Genomic DNA, 25,371 nt, shown 5'->3' on the forward strand with positions numbered 1-25,371 from the left:
CAAAAGCCAAGATAAGGCGATAGGAAACACTAGTTTAATTAAAAATAAACCCAAACGTGACAAGTCGTTTGGCCAAAGCGAGCGTAGCTCCACCTGATTCGCGCTATAGGTTTACTAATGCTCGTCTAACAACCTGGCGAGAACCACTAACAAACTGGGGACACGGGGCATTATCGCATCAATCTTGCAAGCGAAACTCGCTCGAAAAAAAATAACCAACGCTGGAATTAATTTCATACGCGGGCCAATTCGGTGTGATCCGGAGGCACCGAGAAAATTAATTGGCACAGCAACACAGATTACAAAAGGCCGATAATTACGTGCTATCATTCGTCATCGGCGCAAAGAGTTTTAATTTCTTGCTGGACCTATTTGGTATGGGGATCGAGGCGGCACTCATTTTCGAATCATGTTTCGCGAGATAAGCTAATAAAATTAATTTAATTGTTTTATTATTTAAAAACGGTGCTAATAATTGCCCTCGGGGCGTTAATTTGTCTTCTTTCGCGGGAGTTACCCAGCGCTGATGGGGGAAAAGGAACTATCGCTAATTTGATGGAAGAGCCGATCGCATCTAACCGTGGGGTCACAAATTCAACATTTCCGTTGTTTAAACGCAGTTCCGAGAAATTTTTGATGATTGCTTCCGATTCCTTATCCCATCCGCTTGTGTTTTAATTCGTTAGGGCTTGTTAAAAAGTCGTTTATGGGAATCTTTATTGACTGTTACCAGATTTGTTTTAGCGATTTCATCGGTAAGCGAGCACGTCTTTTCATCTCGGGATCGTGTGAGCATGCTGGCTACTGTTTGCGTGTTCATCAACACTAATCAAAGGCAAATGAACATTTAAAGCTGATGAGATGCGATTGGATAGTGGGAAAATCAAAGCAATGGATCAAACTAGCTCATCTGCCTTTATGTTTTGCGGAAGTAATTTTTCCAAAATTATTGAAATGGTAATCGATTTGTGAAAAGGGAATGATTCTGGCTGCATCTGTTCTCGGGCCGATTTCATACTGTTTTGCAAAATTCTCTCCAGTGTTTTCATCATTCGAATGTAATCCGTTTATCGAACAAGGTCGAATATTATTTTATGTAGTTTGATAAAAATTTTGTCATTTTCACCACCATTCTCACCCACAGTCCAAATCACGCGACGCGATCTGCCAGAAAACAAAGCCAATCTCATGTTTAATGATCACATCATGATTAATTTCCGTCCCCCGTGCATTCATTTGAGCCTCCCTCGTCGTATCACCATTAGCGCAGCAGCGACTCCGGTCACGACAGCGACGACGACCACCACCAAACGGCCCAAAAACCAACAAACGTGTCCCTCCACCTCTCCCAAGGCATCGCATCGGTAGGTATGGTCCTTCTGCTGGCCCAGTAAGCAAAAGAGTAGCAGAATTGCGCCCGGAGTCCCGTGGACAGGCAGACAACCGAACCAAAAACGATACAAACGATTCGACTCTCCAGCTACAGCTCCGCGGCACAGTTCGGGCTCAGCCTCCGATGATGAATGGATTTACTTGTTCACAAGTGCGCCTCTTCCGCGGGGATCGTGAAACCAACCACGGTGGGGTGGGCAGTAAGTTGCGAGATGGGGGAACGGAAGAACCATGGCGCTTAGATCCCTCGGCCAGGGTCCAGACTCTTGGCGTCAACGCGGTGGTGATTTTTCTTCTTTGCTCCCGGGACGGTTGCACGGTTTGCTTCCTCTTTTCCTCGATTGTGTTCGCTCTTTTTATGTTTCCTTGGAAGTCCGCGCTCCCTTCTATGTTGTATTATTTCTCAGACGGGCCCGACTTTGGTGGCGGCGGAGCCCGTCGTCGAAACTCCCGCTGATTGTGTACCATCCATCGGCCGCCGCTGTTGCGCGGAGGCTTCGAAATGAAATCCAAAATAATTGGTATCTAAACATATGTTAATACAAGCTTTTTTGCTCAGCAGCTACCTCGTTCCGAAAGTTATAGAGGCCCTTTTTGTTTTGATTGTCTTCAGTGCGGGGTAGAAATGGTGGAACACCACCCACAAGAGTTCGCAGATTACACAGGAGGGAATTGTTTCGCCAACTGCCGCCAGCCGGCAAGTGAGAGACTTGTATGAAAAGTTGACAAATTTTAAATAAGATCGAACGAAGGAAAAAAACACGGTTTTATATAAAAAACTTTTTAATGCATCTAACTGCGATGCTGTCTTCCTCGTGAATTATACACAATGTGATAAGGAATGCACATTAGAGACGTCGAAAATACGCTTTACGGAGAACATTTAGACAAAATCGTATTTATTTGCATTCATTTTAATCAGCATAGTCTTGATTTTATTCCAATATTTTCTCCAGAACTCCTACTCTAAATCTGCTTTTCAATTATTGATTACAAAATACCATATCGTCTGGAAAATAACAACAGATTGATTCACCAAGCAATGGGGCTGCATTTCTTATAGTATTCAGTATTTTAGTAATCAGAATACGAGCCTAATGACATAATGTAGAACATCTTGATGTCAAAGCTGCCTTATCTTGATATCACTTAAAATCGCTTTCATTCGCCCTGATTCCTTAGGCTGAAAAAAGCCTCGGTCTCCCTATTCTGTAGTGCCTAACAGTGAGTTATATGTAAAGCTAGCTGACCCGGCGAACTTTGTCTCGCCAAAAATTGGTAAATTTTCTGATACAATTTTTTGCGTCCACAATTTATCTAGAAAACAAATCGGTTCTTCAGAATGATCTCTCATTTTTTTACAACTTTGTTTTATATATAAATGATCAAAATTTAAAAAAAATCCATGCAAATTGTACGAAAAACCATTTCATCGAATAGATTGTGTTCTGATTTTCAAAATATTCCAGTTTCATCATAACGATTTATATTCGTTTTATTCTTCGAAAAAGAAGAAGAAAACGAATATAAATTAGCAAAATTTGGGCAGTCTATTCCTGTGTGATGCGCGGTCGTACAAATTCCAACTTTGTTTTATATATAAGAAGAAGAAGAAGATTTCCCAAGTTCCAGTCCCTCACGGAATAGTAACTACGGATTACAAGTTCATCAAACTCATGCTCGACCAAACTTCTGACAATCATGTAATAACTGCTCTTTACTTCATATTACACCCTTCCTCTTTTATTATGGCTGAATCTAATGCGTTTCGTGTCCCATTGGATGAACTGAAGGATGAGCTCCGGAAAACCAAAGAGCTCAATAAGGTAAACCAACGAATCATGTGGTCCAAGCTCGAACAGCATGACCCTCCCAGAAAACATTGGAAGCTGATAGAGCGCTTATTCAAACGAAAATAACCTTTTGCAGCTAAAAAACTAGTTTGTATAGCTTAAATTGTTTGTTGGGATATTTAAAACAAACATGTGATTAGGCCAGACAAAGCTCGCCGAAATCTTATCCCGAGTTCTAGCTTGAAGGAGGTAAGCATCTGTTGAAAAGTGGAAACGGTTTCGAAGCCACCCGAGACGTTTTGACTTTACTTGTCTCGGATTGTTCGTCACGTTACTGAGGACCATATTTCCGAGCTTGTCGAAAATTGTCTACAAACGTAGAATCCCGTCGACGTGCGCTAACTTGTGCGTGGAGACGTCGACTTGAAACAGTTTGCATTCATTTCCTCTAAAGTATGAGATGACAAAGATTTGAAACAAATGGCCCTTGAACCATCTTCTGTAGAGTTTGATAACATGCAAAACGGTCGGAATTCTGGGGACCATCGAAAATGCCACGAATTGAAGTTGGAACATCATCGTTAACTGTCACATTCACTCCAATTGACTTCACTACAGTACTTGAATAAACATCGCTTATTGACAGAATTTGCAGTTGACGGATCGCACACCTAAAAGCATTTTGGAAGTAGAGAAAATTATGTTCTACATCGTTAGCAGTCTGTTCCAGCCATCCAAATCGTTTCATTCCTGTGTTCGGAACTGTTAGTGGAATTTCTAACTCAGGCTCATGCTGGGCTGGGGCGTATATCTGCCAGCACCGAGGAAGCCTTTAGCCCAAATCCCGAAAACATCGCATATGTAAAAATGCATGGGGAAAAAATCCGCGGATTAAATTCCCGAGGTTAGAGGCTACCTTTAAGGTAGATTTACGTTGAAAACCATTTTTTGTTTATGTTGATGTTGGAAGAATACGGAACGGAAACTTTTTGTGGATTTACCAAACATTCTCCTGTAAAAACAACAGGAACAAATTTTTGTAAAAAATCTGAAAAAACCAAACAATTTTCCTTGGAAATTCCAAAGAATTCTCAAAATATCAAAGTAATTGCTATGGAAAGCAAGAAAATAATTTTTAAAAATTTAAATATTTTGGAGAAGCTCAGAGAATTTTCGGAAGAAGTTCATCAGATTTTTCCGACGAAATTCGAAAGATTCTTTCGTTGTAGTTTTGAAAACATTCCCAAAAAAAGCAGAAAACAATCTTTAAGAAACGAACGTAAAAAAATCTGCACGCCGATTCACGCCGCCGCCATTGGCTAAAATGGCTTTCGGCGTGACGTCGAAAACGCCGCAGCCGCCGACTATAATTCTGCCAAACGCCGCCGGTGCAGATTTTCGTACCGGCACACACCTCTAATTGGAACATCATCGTTAGTTGTCCCATCCACTCTAATCGATATAACTCCAGTACTAGCATAAACATCGCTCATCGACAGGATTTGCACATCAAACAGCAATTTGCAAGCCTCCAATACAGTAGAGCAAATTTTGTTCTACATCGTTAGTCATTCCAGTCATTCTGTGTTCGGAACTGGTGAGGGCGTTTTCCAACTTGCTCGGTCAAGCAAGTACGAAGTGACGAGAGCTTCTTCAAACCTTCAATTTAGTCATACTTGCAGCACTACATCAAATGTTCATCATTCGATCATTCCATCCGATGCTTGCAATCATTCCACGGTGGCTTTTTGGAAGGCCCTGATCTCGCAATCATAGTCGATTCGGCCCATCGTCACCACACGTCGCATCACTGCAGCCTTCAGCACCATTGGAGCGCACATCTGCTAGCACCAAGTAAGCCTCTAGTCCACCCTTCACAGTAGAGCTGATGCCACCTGCGATCAACAGTCACCCTGGTCCTGTTCTTGGTTGAAGGATTCTTCGAACCTTCTCTGTAGAAGTACAATGCATTAAAGAGCTATCCTTTGGACAATCAAGAGCAAACGTCACATCCTCGTCGTGCCATAAAGAAGACACGTGCTTAGTAGTTGCCAAGCTACTACACGGGAGTATACTGGATGGAATGTCAGGAGGGGTCATCAAGCCCTTGGTCCCTGCTGCCCTGCCGATCAAGTGTTTGGTCGTGACTGTTAGAACTATCGCCGCTTACAGAAAGTTCACAGGAGGTGGAGCTCTTGTCGAGGCTCGAAACGGTTTGAAAGCCAGTGCTATAGAGAACTTCGCTTGGGAAGGACTCGAGAAATTTTGGGTCAATCGTCACTTGGGTCAATCATCTGCGTTTTTTACATTTCACTGGATACGACTCTTGACAGTGGGTATATTGGAGGTCATTGTCGTTCCACTTTTACTATTGTGGGGAATTTGTCTTCAACTGACGAAATTCTCGCGCTAGGAGACGTTAATCAAGCTGGTATTTCATGGAAATCATCTCACAATGGATTTATGTTTCCTGATGGCGAACGATAACTCTGCAGCTCTAATTCTGCTAATAGCTACAATGCTGCAACTCTATACCAAATCAATCAAGTTGGGATCAAAAATTATAGTAGTGTAGACCTATGCTTCGTGAATTCCCGAGACACCGCACCAAGCTTCACTGCCTCTCCGACCCCCTTTTGTTGGGCATGTTCCATATAGGTCTTCTTTGGTTGCCTTTATTCCAGCTAGCTTAGATAGCGACTTCGAAGATTTTCCCGCGCCAAGAAGATTATATTGCTTTCGCAGAGCCGATCATCATGTCATTGCGGGTGTGCTGACTAGCATTGAGCATCGACTGGAATTTTATTCTTGTTGATGACGTAGACTGTCTGCTCTCACCTTCCCTCATATCTTGGCCTATATCATTGAGAGACATGTTCAAAAACGTGGTCCTCTGAACGATTCACACCCGTCTTGGCAGCCGAAGAAATTTAAATGAGGCCGTAACAAATATTATATTGAAATTATGCCCTACTGCTCCCCGAAAGGTCAAGTGGGAGGGCGATAAAAAATAAATATTAAAATTGAAAAAAACTTGAAAAACTCCGCGGATTTGTTAAAGAATGTTTTGAAAATCCTTAAAATTTCCCATTTTTTTTTTTGCTACCTCCTCAAAATATTATTTTTGGTCAAAAAAATCTGAGAGGGGGGGGAGACATAATTTGTTTTAAATATTTGTATCGGCCTAATTTGAAGTCAATGCACTATGGTCCAGGATACAGATTTACGCGGAAAGATGCATTTTACGCCAAAACTATATTTTTTAGAAAAAACTGTTGTTCTACAAAATTGTTTGAAATAGTAAGGCCATCATTACGGTGCAACCAAATTTTTTTTTTATTTTGCGGAATATGGACATGAAGTGCTCTACAAAGTTGTAGCGCAGCTTATTCCAATCAACTTTGCTATATAAACTTTTTATGTAGCTCTTAAACTCACTTGTTTAGAGTAATTTTACTGACCAGAATTAGGGTGTCCCTCAAAAAACAATATTTATGGTCTGCTCATTTCATTTTTTATTTTTCACGGATGTCACCTTCTGAAGACTTTTAGGGCTTTTCAAGACGCGTGTTTTGCTATAAGAATATCGTCTGTATCTTCTTCCATTGTCGAGTTATATCAATTTTTTTTGAAAAAACATGGTTTTGGTAAAATTAGTAAAACTTTAGATAAAAAATAACATATCTCCAATTTTTTGGCATAGTAAGGAATACTAACTTCTCTTTCAAATGCCGTATAAAAATATTTTTTTGATCTGCCCTAACTGGAGATATCAACTTATGAAAAAAATGTAATTTTGACAGAAAAACGATTATAACTTTTGATTGGTAAAAAATATTGAGCATATTTACCCATCAAAATTTGCATTTTTTTGAGCTCTAAAAGACACCTGAAGACGAGAAATCGAGAAATCTAAAACAAAAAAAGTAGATCAAATATACTGCTTTGAGGTACACCCTAATCCAATGGGGTAAAATTGCTCTAAATCAGCCAACTTAAGAGCTACAGAAAAAGTTTTTTTAGCAAAATTGATTGGAATAAGCTGCGCTACAACTTTGTAGAACATAACATGTCAATATTCCAAAAAATAAAAAAATAAGTTCTAATTTTTTTTTATATGATGGGCCAACCTATTTTTTGGTTGCACCATAATGATGGCCTTACTATTTCGAACAATTTTATAGAACAACAGTTTTTTCTAAAAAATATAGTTTTGGCGTAAAATTCATCTTTCCGCGTAAATTTGTATCCTGGACCATAGTGCAATGACATAAGTCGCTATGATCACACACTGATGCTCACGCCACAATTTCACAAACCAGCTGCCTAGCCGAGCGCCAAGCCCTTAAAAGACAGTTTGTGGAGACTCGAAGATCTGTTAAAGCTAGTGGAAAGTCCCCCGGAGCGATCAAAAGGCTTCCTCCAAACCATCCATCCATCCATTTTCAGGTAAGCGGTTCGGAGATTTGCAGCGCCATCGGCGCTAAGAGAAAGCAATGGGAAGAGTTACACAATTCGATGAATTCCTCACAGAGAGCTGGCCGAACTATTGCGGAAGGTTTTTTCGTACAATTTCGTATCCACCGATAGTTACCGACGCTCTCGGTGAATATTTTGCGACGAAAAACCAGTTTCCCAATCGGGATTCCATCAGCCTCGAGCCGATTTCCTTTACATCTTGTGGGCGTTTTTTTTTCAGTAGGGTGGAAATCTGCATCCAGACACCGGTGGGCTCCGGCGACCCGCTAAAACCACCACAGACACTGGATCTCCCCGGTACAGCCTTGTGGCATTACTACTGGGAGGGGTCCGTAAACTACGCATGCCTACGTTGTTATCTACCTATTAGCTTCTTCCTCTTAGCTAACTAACCACTAGTTTCACTCCATCTTGACTAGTTCGGCCGTCTCGTCCATCCCTGGGCAGTCTAGGCAGACGGGATAGTCCGTAAGCCCGAACCTGTCTAGGCACCACCTGAAGCAGCCGTGGCCTGACAGAAATTGTGTCACATGGAAGTGAACTCCCCATGCTGCCTACTCATCCGTCTTGATACCAATGATACCTATTGGCTTTACGGGCTCCTCTGATACCGCACATATCGAAACTCTCCTCGTCTTCCCGTATCTTGTGTGCGTCTAAAGTTGTTGGAAGGTTTGTGTGTGTGTGTGTGTATCTAAAGTGGTCGGCTAAGTCCGGAGTCTTAAAGTGGTCGACTAGTCCGGAGAACAGCGCCTTTCAAAGTAAGCCCCATTTTTTCCCAATCAACTTGGTGGGTATACCACGACACTAATTAACTGGAAACCCCGCACAAATCTGGATCTGATAGACATTATCTACAATATAGACTCTTCATCCCTTAATCCTTATTGGGAAATGATTTTGTTTTGCTTTGGAATAATACCGACGTCCATGGTTTATTCGACCAGGATAGTTTTTATAAATGATATAGAACACAGGGTGGCGCCACACTTTACACTTGTTATGCACGCACATGTTCTCGCGTTTAATCATGCCGAAATACGTTCGGTTTCAAGCCATTTGGGCGAAACGGTTACTTGATCGAAAATGTCATTTGGCCGAAAAGGGCATACGGTCAGAAATCACGTTTGGCCGAACTGATCATTTGGCCAAAACACCGTTTGGTCGGGAATTTCTGAATATCATTTAGCCGAAATGGTCGTTAAGAAGAAATGGCATAAAACGTAATTCGGCAGTAAAAGTCGTTCACTGGTCTTGTAAGTCTTTAACGATAATTGAGAAATTAAAGAATTATTGAGAAGTAAGATGTCACACTATTCGTTTCTGGGGGGTCCCGTAGCGTAGTTGGCTACACGTTCATCTTACAAGCGAATGGTCATGGGTTCGATTCCCAGTCCCACCACCAAACCCTCGTTAGTCGCCGGATGCACAGCTCATACGGTTGCGTTCTGGGGTATGCGCCTCACCGTGACGGCTGCCTGATGAAGACTGACAACTTGTTCAACGTTAGACGGATAAATGGCAACCGAACAATGCAACGATCATTTGATGCACGACATGCACAACGGACACAAAGGACTCACGATGAGATGGACTGGCAACGACAACAATGATGATAATGGAAATCTAAAAATAGATTCTGTGTGGGTTCTGTACAGTAGCGGTTAAGCAACACAGAGTGCCTAATAAAAACCCAAATTTATCCCCAAGTGGTGATTATGCCTTTCTCGATTCGATATGTTGGATTCGAATTAATGTTGTAAATGCTGTGCTAATTGCCTACATCTTGGCGGTTAAAATATTTGATGCAACTTTATCACGCTGCTTATAAATTACTCAATAATTGAGTAATTTTTAAGCAATTATTATGAGAGTAATGGATTGCGTCATGGCTAAATTGATTAATGACTTAAAGTGTGCATGTAAACAGCGTATTTGTTAAAAGAAAAATAGAAATATTATTCGAATCGAATGAGCTATTAGCAAACAAAAACAATAGTGTCCAACTAGGAAAGTTTCTCCGTCGAATAAAACTAGTTGCACTCGAATCGGTCAAGTCCTTCTATATGAAACGTGTTTAACAATAAAAAATTCCCGAGGCTACACACACACACACAGTCAGACATGTGCTCAGTTTTTCGAGCTGAGTCGATTGGTATATAATACTATGGGTCTCCGAGCCTTCTATCAAAATTTTGCTTTTGGAGTGAAATTATAGCCTTCTGGTACAACTTTGTTGTACGAAAAAGACAATAAAAAAGGAATAAAAAACTAATCGTTTTTCATTTCTCGCTGTAAAAAGTGAGGAATGTGGAGTGAAAAGTGAAACGTCTTACTTATCATTTCTAACTCCTCGTTTGTTATTTCTCACTGTGAAACATGAGAAGTAAGAAACTAGGAGCAGTGGAAAGAAATAAGTTAGTCACCTCACATCGCACTTCACACAAGATGTGATAAATGAGAAGTGAGGAATGAAAAGTCTTATTTCTCACTTCTTCTCACTTCTTCTCACTTCTCATTGCTCAGCTTGTGAAATGAGAAACAAGGAGCAAGAAGTAACAAGTGAAAAGTTAGAATGAAATTTGAGACTTTTCACTTCTCTTTTTATACTTCTTACTTCCCACTGCGAGAAGTAAGAAATAAGAAGCAACAAGTGAGAAGTAAAAAATGATAAATAATTTCAAGCTCTATCTGGAATAAGGGCGAATGTCGCAAGAGAGGACTTCGTCGACTTCCCCCCTTTTTAATAAAAGTGACAAGCAACTGATTTCTTTGGGATTTATCACCTCAGAACGATAGAAAACAATGCAAACTTGCATTCTAAGGTGATAAAATGCAAAGAAATTCTGTGCTTATCACTTTTATTCAAAAGAGGGGAAGTCGACGAAGAGAATTCTCTCTTGCGACATTCGCCCTTTTACCAGATAGAGCTTGATTTGTGAGGAAAGAGAAGTGGGACCTCTCTCTTCTTAATTTGCACTGATAATTCCTCGCTTCTCATTTGTCATTTCTCACTTTTCACAGTAAGAAGTGAAAAATAAGAAGAGACGTCTCAATTTTCACTTCTCACTTCGTACTTCCTTCCCTTACACAGTGCGTTTCATTTTTCGTTTTTCACTTCATTTCTTGCTTCTCCTTTTTGCCTTTCTCGTACAACTAAGTTGTACCGAAAGGCTATCATTTCACTCCAAATTCGAACTTTTGATAGAAGTCCCGGAGACCCATAGTGTTATATACCATTCGACTCAGCTCGATGAGCTGAACAAATGTCTGTCTGTCCGTGTGTGCGTGTGTGTGTGTGTATGTGTGTGCGTGTGTGTGTGCACAAAATGCTATAAAAAACATTAGCCAAATTTTCACATAGAAACTCTTAACCGATTTTCTTGCAACAAGTTGCATCCGACAGAGACTAAAACGCTGTTGATCACTATTGAATTTCATAATAATTGCAAATTGCAAAAAATAGATAATATTAAAATAGTGATGAGATATAGTGACATAGAACAATAATGTGTTATGAAAAATGCCTTGCATCTATGAATATTTTTAAAGTTTATCCGCGGCTTGCTCCCATTAAGAGTTTCATCGTACTATAAAGATGCTCGTGTTGCACGCATTTAGGCGTAAGTATGCTCTTCGTTCAGTTTCATAGTACTATGAAATTGTCCGAAAGTCAAAATTCGAACATAGGAAATTCGAGAAACTTTTGGCAGCGCCATCTGTCGTCTACTAGTGTAAATTTTCTATCATAACATTAGACGGTGTAACCACAGAGAAACAGATGTCTCACTCAACACATGTTCCATCGTTCACCTTTTCAACGGAAGATTCAATTTTTTGTAGGTGGTCGATCGGCCACCGATGGCGCTTCCGTCGATTTTGCTTGTGTTTGACGTTTGCACACTACCGCCATCTGGTTTCCGATTGTCCAATCACAGTGCATTTAGCATTGCGCGATAATGTTTCCGTGACGATGATTTTGATTGCATTTTGTTCTAAGAGAGGCGTCTGTTTCTCTGTGGTGTAACTGTTTTGCCTTTCTTGTACATCATCGAGGTGTAAGCGTAAAGGCTACATTTATTACCTGGGGCGATTCAAATATGACGTCCACTACTTTTTGAGATTTCTAGACCCCCCTTCCCCCCTCTATCACGCTTTTTTGTATACCTAGTATATGTACTGTCACGAAATCTTAGACCCCCTCCCCCCCTAAAACCTGTGACATCATTGCTGAACGACCACTTTTTGCGCGAGAAAGGCGCCATCACCGCTAGGTGGATTAATCTGGGTTTTTTTCAATGGGTCGACTTTCTAACTGAAATGCATTTCAACTTAGAGTTCTTTTGGCAATTCCAATATTTTTAATTGGAAGGTTTTTTATGCCTGTCAATTGTATGACTATGTATATTGTATGGTAAGTAAAATGGATATACCATGCCCAGAGATCTGAGAACATTTCTTACTCAAAAACATCCTAGGCTGGACCAATAATCGATCACAAGGCCAACTGGAGACCCTTGCCTATCACTTCGGAATCATTATCAATCGCTTCACATTTTTGGTCAAATGACATTTTTGGCCGTATGGCCTTTTCGGCCCTTTTGGCCTGTTTGACTAAATGACATTTTCGGTCGAACGGCTTTTTCTGTCAATCGACCATTTAAGCTGAATGAAATTTTCGGCCAAATAATCTATTTGGCGAAATGATTTGTTCGACCAAATGACATATTCGGCAGAACAACTTGCGGTCTAAAGGTATTCGACCAAATGACATCCGGCCCAACGGCTCTTCCCCGTTGTCAAGGCAGAAATAGTAAAAATCCCGAATTATAAATGAGATTGAATCCAAAGAAGTAAGCCAGTGAGTAAGAAGAACATACGTTATTATTAATGGCTGTATGCTGTATTTATGCATTGATTGGCTGTTTGACCTATGCGTCCGAATTAATTAACTGGCTGAGTTATAGCCTTAATGAATTAGTCAAATAAACCATATAATCAAACATTTTGTGTTAAGAAAAGTCCTCGCGGTAAGTAAGGTAAATCATTTTCCTGCAAAAGGGTTTATTATGCTCCTAATAGTTTTGTTTTCTACCAAACAAAGATAAGCACCAATGTCGTAACTTCCCGTAGAGTGTTAACTTTATGGCTTTGCTTCCCGGAGTAAATCTGTTCTCATCGTGCCACATTGTTGGAAGCTTAGAAAGAATCTTGTCAAAAACATGCTCAACCGACCTGACCGGAATCTGACAATCGGAAAATAAATCCAACCCGCAAATAAACTGGATCTGGGAATACCTTCGTTGCGTTGACGAGTGGTTTGTTTGTTCACTTCCTCAATCTTTTCACTTCTGATTGTATCATTCCACTTTTCTCTTAGTTTAATTTAATTGTACCAATGACCTTGCGGTTGTGGAAAGGCACACTAGTCGGCAATGAACAGTCCTCCCATCAGTGCCGGAAAGTCGAGGCAAAAAAGTGTGAATGAAGTTAATTAAACTTTTCTTGTGGCCAGTTCGTTTGCCGAGTTCCGAATCCCAGTGTCAGACGGTAGTGCGGAGCTTAGCCACCGTATATTCGAGCGGATCTCTTCGGATGCGGTATTGGGAAGAGAGTCTCTCGAAAAGTTTTATTAATGAAGTGTTGAAAAATTAAAAACAAAATAAATCTAACTTTTACGAGCCACTTCCTGTAGGCCGGTGGAGTACAGTTCTGGGTTTGTAGTTCGCGGCCACTGTGGAGTTTTTGGACACAGGGGGTTTGAAGCACCAGGTTTTTTTTTATGAATGGTTAATGAGCTCGTGCGGTCGACAAGTGCAACTTTTGTCTACCGGAAACTCGAACCAAATTCCAAACAGCCAGTCAGCCTATCCAACGCTTAGGAATTCGTGCTTTCGGGTTAACTCTTGCTATCTGCCCATCGGGGCGCGTTTGGCTGGGCACAGCTGGATTAATGAATGGTGCCTGGGTTATGTCGTTCCAACACGGATGGCTTGAAAAGTTTTGTAGTTCGTTTAATGGGACCACCAAGGATGGGCGGCATGGTGAGAGTGGTATGTAGGACACGACTGTTGATGATGCGACGAAGAAGTGGTTGGGAGTCTGATTATAATTCCTGTTGATTTTATAAATCGGCTATAAGATTTGGGGCCTATTGATAGTCATTTTTTTCTGTATCTTTGAAATTGTTTTATTATATAAATCCGATTCAGACATAAAGTTCAATTCTGCCTGCAATTTATTTGATAACTGACGTCACCCATCCCAGGGCGGGCGGTACCTTTAAAAATCACCACATAAACTTCCAATAATTTCATAATAAAAAAGCAAATCAGAACCGGCAGAGCGTGATACATGAACCGGCAGGGTCCCCTCAGTCAGCCTATCGAGCGCGTATGTGACTCAATAAAACGTTCAGCACCTTGTCCCGCTTGCTTTCCCTTCGCGAGCTGCGAGATCGAACGATCAGGGGGGGATCGGATTTACTCGACCGGCGTGCAAAATACAAGTCGGCGGTGCGCAGCACTTTGATCTCAGCAAGCGCCTCTTTAGTTTAACTTCTTCCTCTTGTCGCCATTTTTCACCTTGCTGCTCAGCGAGAGTCAGTCAGTGCCTGCTTGGTGGGTTCGTCTTACGCCCCTCCCGCCCCACCATTGCCCACCACCCCTTTCGAATGCGATATAGGGGTGATCCCCTGCACATTTCCTGTCGTCCATTCTTTTGATCAGGGGCGCTTCTTGCAAATGATAATAAAAGAAGAAAAACATGCTTTAGTGCGCTACGTGTGTGTCCCTCGTGGTGTGCGCGCATGGCGTGGTCGATATAAACCTTCGTTTATATTTCCTCCCTTGCATGCCCATATTTTGACCCCCCTACGTCGTCTTTTAATCTGGCGCGATTTTCTCGGCGACGACACAGGGTTTCAAAAGAAAAGCCGAAACATGCTTTACGATGTAACACACACGCGGGGCGCGCCAAACGGTAAGGTTTTATCCGTGCGGCCGATCCAGGAAAGATCGCGAGAGGATTATGCGCAATGACCTCCGCCGTTGTTGTGGGTCCCACGCAAGTACCCGATCCACACGATGAAGTGTGGAAGAGAGGGTCAGACATGAGGGCAACAAATGATAAGATATTAAGTATCAAACCGGGTCTCGCAACGCTAAATGTTATTTCATTATTATGAATCGTGTTGAGTTCGGCGGCGCTCGTAAAATGCGTTAATGGTGAGGCACATTTCTGTAACATTATTTACCCTTCCAAAACGAAAGATATCGCTTCGCAAAAAAGGGAAAGACATGACTACCACTAGTTCTCAATATACAAAGTTCATTGTAGAAATAGCACATTGTAAATGTTTCAAGCCATTCTGTAACACGCTGCAATTTGTTTCAAGACAATTTATATAGGAAAAGATTCATTGGGAAATTAAAAATGGATTGGAATATTTTTTTTTAAAGAATATACAAAATCTGTGTTGGGACTCTTCAATTGATTAGTCCCTAACTATCATTTACAATATTTTGGTCCCTAACTCTCATTTAAAATATATATTAATATTTAAATTACATTAATAAATAACAAATGAATCTTTGCAAGTCATAACTAATTCTTAATTAACATCGAGTACATTTATTTGCATGTATTTACATTAATTTTATTTAAACTCCAAGGAAATGCACACCGTTGCAAAATGCACCCAGTTTTATCAATGAGAGTTTGCCGACCAAGCGGCATCGCCATAAAGAGTCTTGACTGTCCGTGTGCAGATATAGTTTAGTTATTATCCAGATCTGGGTGGTCTTTTCCTATCCGCATCTCGGCGCGCCGCGCTGCTGATGATTGTAGCAGCTACTTACTTTGCGAGAACGCGAACATTGCCGCAGCTTTGGTAGTAAAATGCCGATATCCGGCCTAGTTGATTAGGCGAGCTTCCGGCGATTTTATCCCAAGTGGTGTTGTGTTGACACGTCTAACGCGGCTTGGTTATTTCGCATCTCATAAAAGCAGTGCAAGGCAATAACCAAATTTTAGCATATTGAGATATTTTCTTCTGCTCGGGAACGAGTTCAACTGCATCACGGAACATTGTTGCAATGGTCCAAGCAACAAAGTAGCACATTCCAAGCAGTAATTAGTCGAATATCTGCTGCTTGTTTCATGTCAGTTGAATACATTTTTTTTCAACTGCATTTTGTGTGGTTGAAGCGTTCCAATATTAACAGCTTCAAGCAGTCAGCGTCGTAGCCAGGCGCGTCGAGAAGATCCGATTGATAACGGTAAGTGTTCTCTTGTATTGATTTAATCTTCACTTGTTTTGTATAATGAGCGTTCATTATTGTGTTAAAACACTTGAATCGATTATAAGTTAATGATATTCAGAGATTCGCTTTGTGTTCAAATATAATTTGCATAACTATCAATAATATTAAAAATTCAAATGCTTTTAAATTAAATATTTACTTTACCATTCTGTCACATCATGACAAAAATAATGATCAAAACTACATACTTTATCTTAGCTACATCACTGGTTCATACCTCGATCTAAACATGCAATAAACGGACGCATTGCAATTCCACATCCATTGCGCACAATTTAAGGTTGGATCACGTTGAATCGTTCAGTTTTTTGGTTTCGTGTGTGAAAGACGTTTGTTAAAGTTTACGAAAAAAGAATGTTACATACCCAGACGACGGAGGCATCGCCGACCTTGAAGATAAGAAAGTAAGCAGGCATTAATAAACGGGCAATGTTTTAATATTCTTAAAAGTGGATAATGGAAAACATAATTTTATAGGTAGGATTTTATGGCTAAATTAATGGTTGTTTCGCTCCAGCCAGCGGCTGGCTGGAGCCATTATAAATCTCGTCTAGTTTCGAGCAGTAACAGCAATTTTCAAAGTAGCCTCCAAGTATCGGATAGAGCCGCTTCGCCTCCATTGGGGCTTCTTTTCAAAGCTTTGTTGCGGAAGGCTCTGCGCCTGCCCAGAGCTTACGAGTATTAGCACCGTGGTCGATGGAAATCTTCCACCACTTGGGACAGTGCGACGCCCCCACAGGCTACCTCCCATTCTGGTGAGAGCTTGGAGAGGGGATTGAGTGCTGATGAACGGATGAGCTTTCCTAAGAAATGCCTCACATCGTGCAAGCGCTCCCCCTCTGGATGTTTCTGCCTTCCGTCGTCATCGTCGTCGTCGTCTTCTTCGCTTTTGCCAAATGGATGTTGGAATGAATGGACATCGAGGAGAAATGGGTTGGAAATCTGCTCACTGGAGTCCAGTCAGCATCATTCACGACCATCCGAGTTGGCCATCGTTGGTCGCCACCAATGAAGACGCCAATGAAGCAACTAACGGCGTTGGTGGCAGGGCGGTCGCTGAATGGACAAGAAGATCACCCGACCAGCCAACAACATGCAGAACGTCAGCCAGCAACACTGAGGGGCAACATGCTGCTGGGAAGACGCCGCCACGGTTTGATATCGAAAATAAATCAATAAGTGGCGCCATTATTATTGATACTCTGATGTTTTTGCCCGTCCCATCATCACGGGCTGATTAGCTCGTAGACGCGGTTCGGGTGGGTGCTGAAGGTGGCGGAATGTTTGATGGCGTCCCTCATCTTCTGGGAATTGGGGAGAACTTGCAAAATGATGGTGATAGAATATTATAACTTGGATAGATAAGGACTGAGGATGTCTCACAAAAAACTGTTAGGTGCGTATTAAGTGCTGATTGACGTTCGAGTTATTCCAGTGTTGGAATCCCCCAAAAGGCTTCACATGCTGTGATGTCGCGAATGGGATTGGAAAAGTGGAACATTAAAATTGGCAATAATATTCTTTCAAAACGCTCAATTTTTATAGATCTTTAATAAAGTGATTTTTCATATATATGGAGAGTTCATCACTGAAATTGATTACTCACGTTATTAAATTATGTATTTAATTACTGATTTTTCTCCTCCCGATGTAAAATGCAAAAAATGGGTATTTCGGCACTTCATGACAATTTATCTGAGATTATATGAAGAATATTTTCCTCATACTAAAGATAAAAATCTTTAAAGTTTTAAAAAGATTGAGTTGATTTGTCAATCGACCTTTGACCATCTATACAATCCCCTGGAAGTTGTGAAGACCATTTTCATCCAGAATGATTTTCGCATCATCCACAAACAACAACAATAAAAATTGTTTGTTTGGAATAGTTTGTCTGGTCTGGTCTAAATGAAATGATCTCTTATTATTGTAGATCCAGAAATTATGTAACACCAAAATTGGCCAAGTATTTATTTGAACTTGATAAATTTTAATTCATCGAGTTGTTTTCGATTGACAAAGCTATCTCTGATGGGTATTGAATGTATTTACAATCGGATGCGTCATTTAAAAATTATGATGAAAATGAGTGTTGGTGATTTATAAATAAAATAAAAGCAAGGTTTGTACTTTCATTTTATGAGCTAAAATCAAGCGAATTTCGATCAAGGGTTGAAGGAGAATCTGTTTTCGCAGTTTGTGGAGAAAACATCTTTCACAAACCGTTCTGTCCTCTAGAACAAACCTAGAGTATAAACGACAATTGTGCCCTACTTGATGATTTTTTTTTCGTTCCATAATTTGTTAGTCTCACTAAAATTTCGATGAGCAATTATAAAAAATGTATGACCGCAACGCAATGCGAACGTAGAACATCAAAGAAGATGGCTTCTTTTGTTGGCCTTGGTGACGGCACGAAAAGGATGAAATAAGTGAGAAAACGAGCAAATCAACTTTTCGCGATACTGATAGAAATCAAATTAATTCTTAAAAAAAATGTCACTTAGGTCCTTCTGAAAAGTTAAGCGAGAAATGGTTATTACTTATTAGCAACCCTATAACCAGAGACCGGTGGAGTGAAAAACTGCCGAAATGGCAACGTATGAAAATGCATGAAATGGTGAAAATAATATTGGCATCACTTGAATTTTTAGCTTGCTTCTTATGGATGCAAAATGTAAACAAGTCGAATTGGAACCGCTTTTGACGGTTCAATTGGAAACAAGATGGCAATTATTCAGTTTAAGTAACTGCAAGTGGCGCTATAACGTCGTTGATAGTGGAATTCAAACAACTTTTACCGAGATTCGCACAGCCGAGCCCCAGCAAACATGATTTTTGCCGAGATTTCTGTCAAAATTGCTGAAAATCAGCAAATATTTTGCCGAAAATCAGCTAACAAACGCCATTTTTACTGAAATATCAGTCTTTTATTTGCCGAGCTGCAGAAATAAAAACTAAGTGTGTAGAGTTTTAGAAAAACCTTGGCTATCTCAAATTCTCCATCTATAGATAAACTGAAGTCTTTCGGTGTAAGAAGGAGCTTAGCGAACAAAGCGCTGATGCTCTTTTCTGAAATTGTATAACTATAAGTTGTTGTTTTACACCTACACATAGTCTGGAACACAATTTCATTTAAATGATTATTTCATTTTATCAAAAGCAACATCCATAAATTGCGCTTAGCTGGGAGGGGCTTGCGAGATGTAAAAATCCATAACCTGGTATATTTTTACCATTGTAGTACCACCCAATACGTTTTTCGTGTATCTTGAAATAAACGATCTACTAAAACGAATTTCAATAATTTTGATTTCCGCGGTGTATCATAAAGAAAAAGTATACGAATAGTCTACATTGATTTGATACGCAAAAACTTGCTTCATCAAGGTCCCATGTTCTTTTTTTTTGTCATGAGCAAGGGTAAACGGAAATCTGCATCCAGACACCTGAGGAGGTAATTCAGGTAGTGTGGGGATGGGTATGTCATGTAACTCTTACCCGACCCACTAAAACCAAAACCCTTTCACCAGACCGTACCCCCGGCCCGCAATTAAGCAATACACCTATGCTAACGCACTTAATACACACAACATCGACTTCAAGGGTGGTAACCTCACCACCCGTCGATCGCAAGCTATGATAGTAACCTAGCGGTCCGTATCATAATCTCACGTTGGAGACGAGCACCCCGACAACAACCACCGCGCATGAACCGCAATGACCTCTATATCTACATACTAAGGTGCCCGCAGCCCACTCGCGACATGTTGGTTGTCGGGGTGAGCAAGTGTTCGATGAAAACTAAGTGCGTACCCTTGCCCCAATCTAGTCTACACCCAAAAAACAGATCTTACAATTATTGTATAAAAACGTGGCATATACAAATCTGTAAGGTTTTTATACAGAAATTGTATTAAAATAATACAAATCTGTATAATTTCAATACAACGATTATATTAAAATCTTACAAAAATTGTATATGCCCAATTATTATACAGTTTCCGTAAGGTTCTTATGCAGAACTGTATTAAAATCTGCCATCCGCTGGTTGGGATGGATTGTCACACTTCGGGCAACCCCCTCCCCCTCTAAGCGTTATGCAATTCATGGATGCTTCCTAAGGAGCGAAAAGTGAGACGTTTCACTTTCAAGCCTCACTCCTCATTACTCACTTCGCAGTGTAAAAAGTAAGAAGCGCGAAATGAGTAGTGAGACGTCTCACTACCCACTTCTAGCTGCTCACTTTTCACACTGAGAAGTGTGAAATGAGTAGTGAAAAGTTAGACGTCTCACTTCTCAATCCTCATTTCTCACTTTTCACTATGAGAAGTGGGAAATGAGTAGAGAGAAGTGAGACGTAAATGACCTATACGGCCAAATGTTCTGCTCGGCCAAATGACATGTTTGGTCAAATGATCCATTCGGCCAAACGTTTTATTCGGTCAAATGTCTTATTCGGCCAAATGTCCTATTCGGCCAAATGTTCTATTCGGCCAAATGTCATATTCGGCCAAATGTCCTATTCGGCTTATTGACCTGCATGACCAAATGACATCTTCGGTCAAATGATCTATTTGGACGAATAACCTATTCGGCCAAATGACTTTCGGACAAACTACCTATTCGACTGAATGACCTCTTCGGCCAAATGACTTTCGGCCTAATGGTCTGTACGGTATTGGTCGAACGGTATTCGGCCAAATGACTCTTCCCCTTACTCGGCTCGGAAGCCTCCTCTCAAGAGGCTTGGAAGCCTCCTCTCAAGAGGCTTGGAAGCCTCCTTTCAAGAGGCTCGGAAGCCTCCTTTCAAGAGGCACGGAAGCCTCCTTTTGAGAGGCACGGAAGCCTCCTTTCAAGAGGCTCGGAAGCCTCCTTTCAAGAGGCTCGGAAGCCTCCTTTCAAGAGGCTCGGAAGCCTCCTTTCAAGAGGCTCGGAAGCCTCCTTTCAAGAGGCTCGGAAGCCTCCTTTCAAGAGGCACGGAAGCCTCCTTTCAAGAGGCTCGGAAGCCTCCTCCAAAGGCCTGAAGCCTCCTTTCAAGAGGCCTGGAAGCCTCCTTTCAAGAGGCCTGGAAGCCTCCTTTCAAGAGGCTCAGAAGCCTCCTTTCAAGAGGCCTGGAAGCCTCCTTTCAAGAGGCCTGGAAGCCTCCTTTCAAGAGGCTTGGAAGCATTCTTTCAAGAAGCTCGGAAGCCTCCTTTCAAGAGGCTCGGAAGCTTCCTTTCAAGAGGCTCGGAAGCCTCCTTTCCAGAAGCTCGGAAGCCTCCTTTCCAGAAGCTCGGAAGCCTCCTTCAAGAGGCCCGGAAGCCTCCTTTCAAGAGGCTCGAAAGCCTCCTTTCAAGAGGCTCGAAAGCCTCCTTCAGGAGGCCCAGAAGCCTCCTTTCAAGAGGCTCGAAAGCCTCCTTTCAAGAGGCTCGAAAGCCTCCTTCAAAAGGCTCAGAAGCCTCCTTTCAAGAGGCCTCAAGCCTCCGTTCTAGAGGCTCGGAAGCCTCCTTTCAAGAGGCTCGGAAGCCTCCTTTCAAGAGGCTTGGAAGCCTCCTTTCAAGAGGCCTGGAAGCCTCCTTTCAAGAGGCTCCAGCCTCCTTTCAAGAGGCCCGGAAGCCTCCTTTCAAGAGGCTCAAGCCTCCTTTCAAGAGGCTCGGAAGCCTCCTTTCAAGAAGCCCGGATGCCTCATTTCTGTAGGATCAGAAGCCTCTTTCAAGTGGCTCACAAGCCTCCTTTCAAGAGGCTCGGAAGCCTCCTTTCAAGAGGCTCGGAAGCCTCCTTTCAAGAGGCTCGGAAGCCTCCTTTCAAGAGGCTCGGAAGCCTCCTTTCAAGAGGCTCGGAAGCCTCCTTTCAACAGGCTCGGAAGCCTCCTTTCAAGAGGCTCGGAAGCCTCCTTTCAAGAGGCTCGGAAGCCTCCTTTCAAGAGGCTCGGAAGCCTCCTTTCAAGAGGCCCGGAAGCCTCCTTTCAAGAGGCCCGGAAGCCTCCTTTCAAGAGGCTCGGAAGCCTCCTTTCAAGAGGCCTGGAAGCCTCCTTTCAAGAGGCCTGGAAGCCTCCTTTCAAGAGGCCTGGAAGCCTCCTTTCAAGAGGCCTGGAAGCCTCCTTTCAAGAGGCCTGGAAGCCTCCTTTCAAGAGGCTCGGAAGCCTCCTTTCAAGAGGCCTGGAAGCCTCCTTTCAAGAGGCTCGGAAGCCTCCTTTCAAGAGGCTCGCAAGCCTCCCTTCAAGAGGCTCTGGAAGCAACCGTTCAAGAGGCTCTCGAAGCCCCCTTTCATGAGACTCGGAAGCCTCCTTTCAAGAGGCTCGGAAACCTCCTTTCAATAGGCTTAGAAGCCTCCTTTCAAGAGGCTCGGAAGCCTCCTGTCAAGAGGCTCGGAAGCCTCCTGTCAAGAGGCTCGGAAGCCTCTTGTCAAGAGGCTCGGAAGCCTCCTGTCAAGAGGCTCGGAAGCCTCCTGTCAAGAGGCTCGGAAGCCTCCTGTCAAGAGGCTCGGAAGCCTCCTGTCAAGAGGCTCGGAAGCCTCCTTTCAAGAGGCTTGAAAGCTTCCTCGAAGGGATAGGTTGAGAACCGCTGCTATAGTTAAGGTCTGTATCTGCATAAATCCGGACACCTTTAAATCACTGTAACTTTTGAAATATTGCACGTAGGAGTGAAAAATTTCACTGTGGTATAGCTGTGAGTCTATGATGAAAAAGACAATGATTGGTGTTTACATTTCAGCTTTAGTGTTCAAGATGGCGACGAATGAAAAACACGTACGCGAGCGGATTTTGTACGGGCGTAAGGCAAATCCTGATTTGTCAATACGGAAACTTGCAAATAAATTAAATTTGGCTAAATCCACTGTTCACGATGTGCTCAAATCATTTTCGGAACGTTTGACAGTTGAGAGAAAACCGAGAAGTGATAAAAACGTTGGACGTGCTGATCCTGTCATGGACCGGAAGGTGAAGAGAATGTTGAAACAAAACCCAAATCTCTCTATTCGAACAGTGGCTCGCAAAATAGGGATGTCGCCTGGTTTTGTCCAAAAATCAAAACAGCGTTTGGGGCTGAAGTCATATAAAGTAAAGACAGTTCCAAATCGCAACGACAAACAGAACTTGTCAGCAAAATCACGGGCTCGACGATTGTACTGCGAATACTTGACGAAGTTTTCATGCGTTGTTATGGACGACGAAACTTATGTCCTTGAGGATTTCAAGCAGCTGCCAGGGCTGGCTTTCTATTCTGCTATGGCCAGAAATGCTACAGCTGAGCATTTTAGGACGAAGAAGGCATCGAAATTTCCCAAAAAATACCTTGTGTGGCAAGCAATTTGCACGTGTGGTAAAAAGAGTAAATCTTTCGTCACAGTAGGCACAATCAACAAGGAGATTTATCAAAAAGAGTGCCTGCAGAAGCGATTGCTACCCTTCATCAAAAGCCACAAGGAAAACCCTTTGTTTTGGCCCGATTTGGCATCATGCCATTATGCCAAAACTGTGATGGAATGGTACGAGACAAATCACGTCAACATTGTACCAAAAACCGCAAATCCGCCAAATTGTCCAGAATTACGTCCTATCGAGAGATATTGGGCTCTGATGAAGCGGAAGCTTTCTGGAAAGAAACAAGGAATCAAAGATATCAAACACTTCCAACAAATTTGGACAAAGACGGCTACCACGATATCTGAAGAGTCTGTACAAACCCTTATGGATGGAGTTAAGCGCAAAGTTCGAGTTTTTTATATAAATACCGAATAACTATATTATGTCTTCGTGAATTGCTAAATCATATCCCAAGAATCTGAAATAAACAAGTACAACTGAAATATAATGTCTTTTGTATGTTTTGAGGTGTCCGGATTATTGTAGATACAGACCTTATGTAATATCCATTTCATGAACGAGAGGTAGTTTTTTTTTTTAATTTCTGCGTCAAATTAAAAAAAATGCTTCTATGGGTCAGAAAAATTGGTACGAATTTACTATTTTTGGGGTGCCTTTTTAAAAAATCACCTAGCGAAAAACGTCGAGCTATAAGATCGGTCGAAATTTCATTGGAAGTGTATAAGAAACATCCAATTATTCCACTACGGCATCAAATATCTAGTCTTGTCGTCGCGAAGTGGTTGCAAATATGTTGCGAAGGTTGAAAAATCTCGAATCAGTGCAAAACTTCATCTAGGTAAATAATAAAAAATTGATTCCAGCGTGGCATAAAAATCAAATTACTTTATCACAAATCAAAATCACTCAAATCACTTAAGCAAAAAATATGTTAAATAAGTTAAAAACCAGGGTTCGACATTTATTTAACGATTTACAAAGCGGCTCTCTGTGAATTCCAAATGCCTCTTATTTCCCCTCGGTTTCAATATTTTTAGCTTTGACACCTGGATCGATTAGTAAATAAGTATAATGACCATTTGCCATAGATTTAGAGTGGATATTGAGGAGAAGTTTTAAGAAAAAGAAAAAAGTAGACAAGTTAATTAACTATACGAAGCCAAAACGCTTGCAAAAAAAAATTGAAAAAAGTTCGTTTGTTTGCAAGTTTGCTTGTTGCGGCCAATTCACTTGATTAGCTTGAATATTGGCTATAATACTATTATCAAAATGATTAACACATGTTTTAGGTTTAAGTAGGTTTTATCAATCGCTTCCATTGTTTTTGCTCATCGCATTTGGCAGCGGATCGACGTATAGAAAACGAAATCATCGCAGCAACCGTGCTGCTAGTTTGCAGCAAATTTCCATTCATGTCAAATCATCAAACCTTTCGGATCGGTTTTCCACAAACAGTGCTTATAGTTTCTTGAACAGTCTATAGAATATTTTAAAAGATCAATAATTGATCTTATTGATCTTATCTTACAATTATTGTCGCTCTTAGTTTCATAGGGGCGTAACTGTATTGATCGATTTCTTTTAATAGATTTTATATTTTGGTAATAACTCAATTCTCGCGCTTAGTTTCATAGGGGCGTAACTGTATTGATCGATTTCTTATCGTCGATGTTTTCTTTTTGTTATTGTACCGAATTGCGCTAGTTTGTCGATGATTTAATGGTTTGGTGTGATAAAGGATGATTGTATCTTGCATCAGAATCAATAATCACGGTTGAAGCTTTTGAAACAAGTGAGTTATTAACTAAATATAAAATCGATTAAGAGAAATCGATCAATACAGTTACGCCCCTATGAAACTAAGCGCGAGAATTGTTTTAATAGCTACAACCGTGATTATAGATTCTGGTCCAAGATACACTCATCATTTATCACACCAAACCATTAAATCATCGACAAACTAGCGCAATTCGGTACAATAATAAAAAGAAAATATAGACGAAGAGAAATCGATCAATGCAGTTACGCCCCTATGAAACTAAGCGCGAGAATTGTTTTTATCGGGTAGCGCAGA

General features: G+C 41.4%; 1 protein-coding gene across 5 annotated transcripts in view; it reads right to left on the reverse strand.

Annotated features, from left to right (window-relative positions):
- Positions 1 to 25,371, reverse strand: part of LOC134219428 (optomotor-blind protein) — a 428,474-nt gene that overhangs the window by 137,962 nt on the left and 265,141 nt on the right. For 4 of the 5 annotated variants that reach the window (XR_009981559.1, XM_062698157.1, XM_062698161.1 and 1 more), the window contains one exon: positions 16,354 to 16,377. The exons of the other annotated variant lie outside the window; for it this stretch is intronic. Coding sequence is in view for 3 of the 4 variants with exons in the window: in XM_062698157.1 (XP_062554141.1) it covers positions 16,354 to 16,377 (24 nt within the window). In the remaining variant the exon portion in view is untranslated. The remainder of the gene's footprint in view (positions 1 to 16,353; positions 16,378 to 25,371) is intronic. 5 annotated transcript variants of the gene reach the window in all.

The sequence above is a fragment of the Armigeres subalbatus genome, chromosome 3 (genome assembly GCF_024139115.2).
Source record: "Armigeres subalbatus isolate Guangzhou_Male chromosome 3, GZ_Asu_2, whole genome shotgun sequence".
NCBI lineage: Eukaryota > Metazoa > Arthropoda > Insecta > Diptera > Culicidae > Armigeres > Armigeres subalbatus.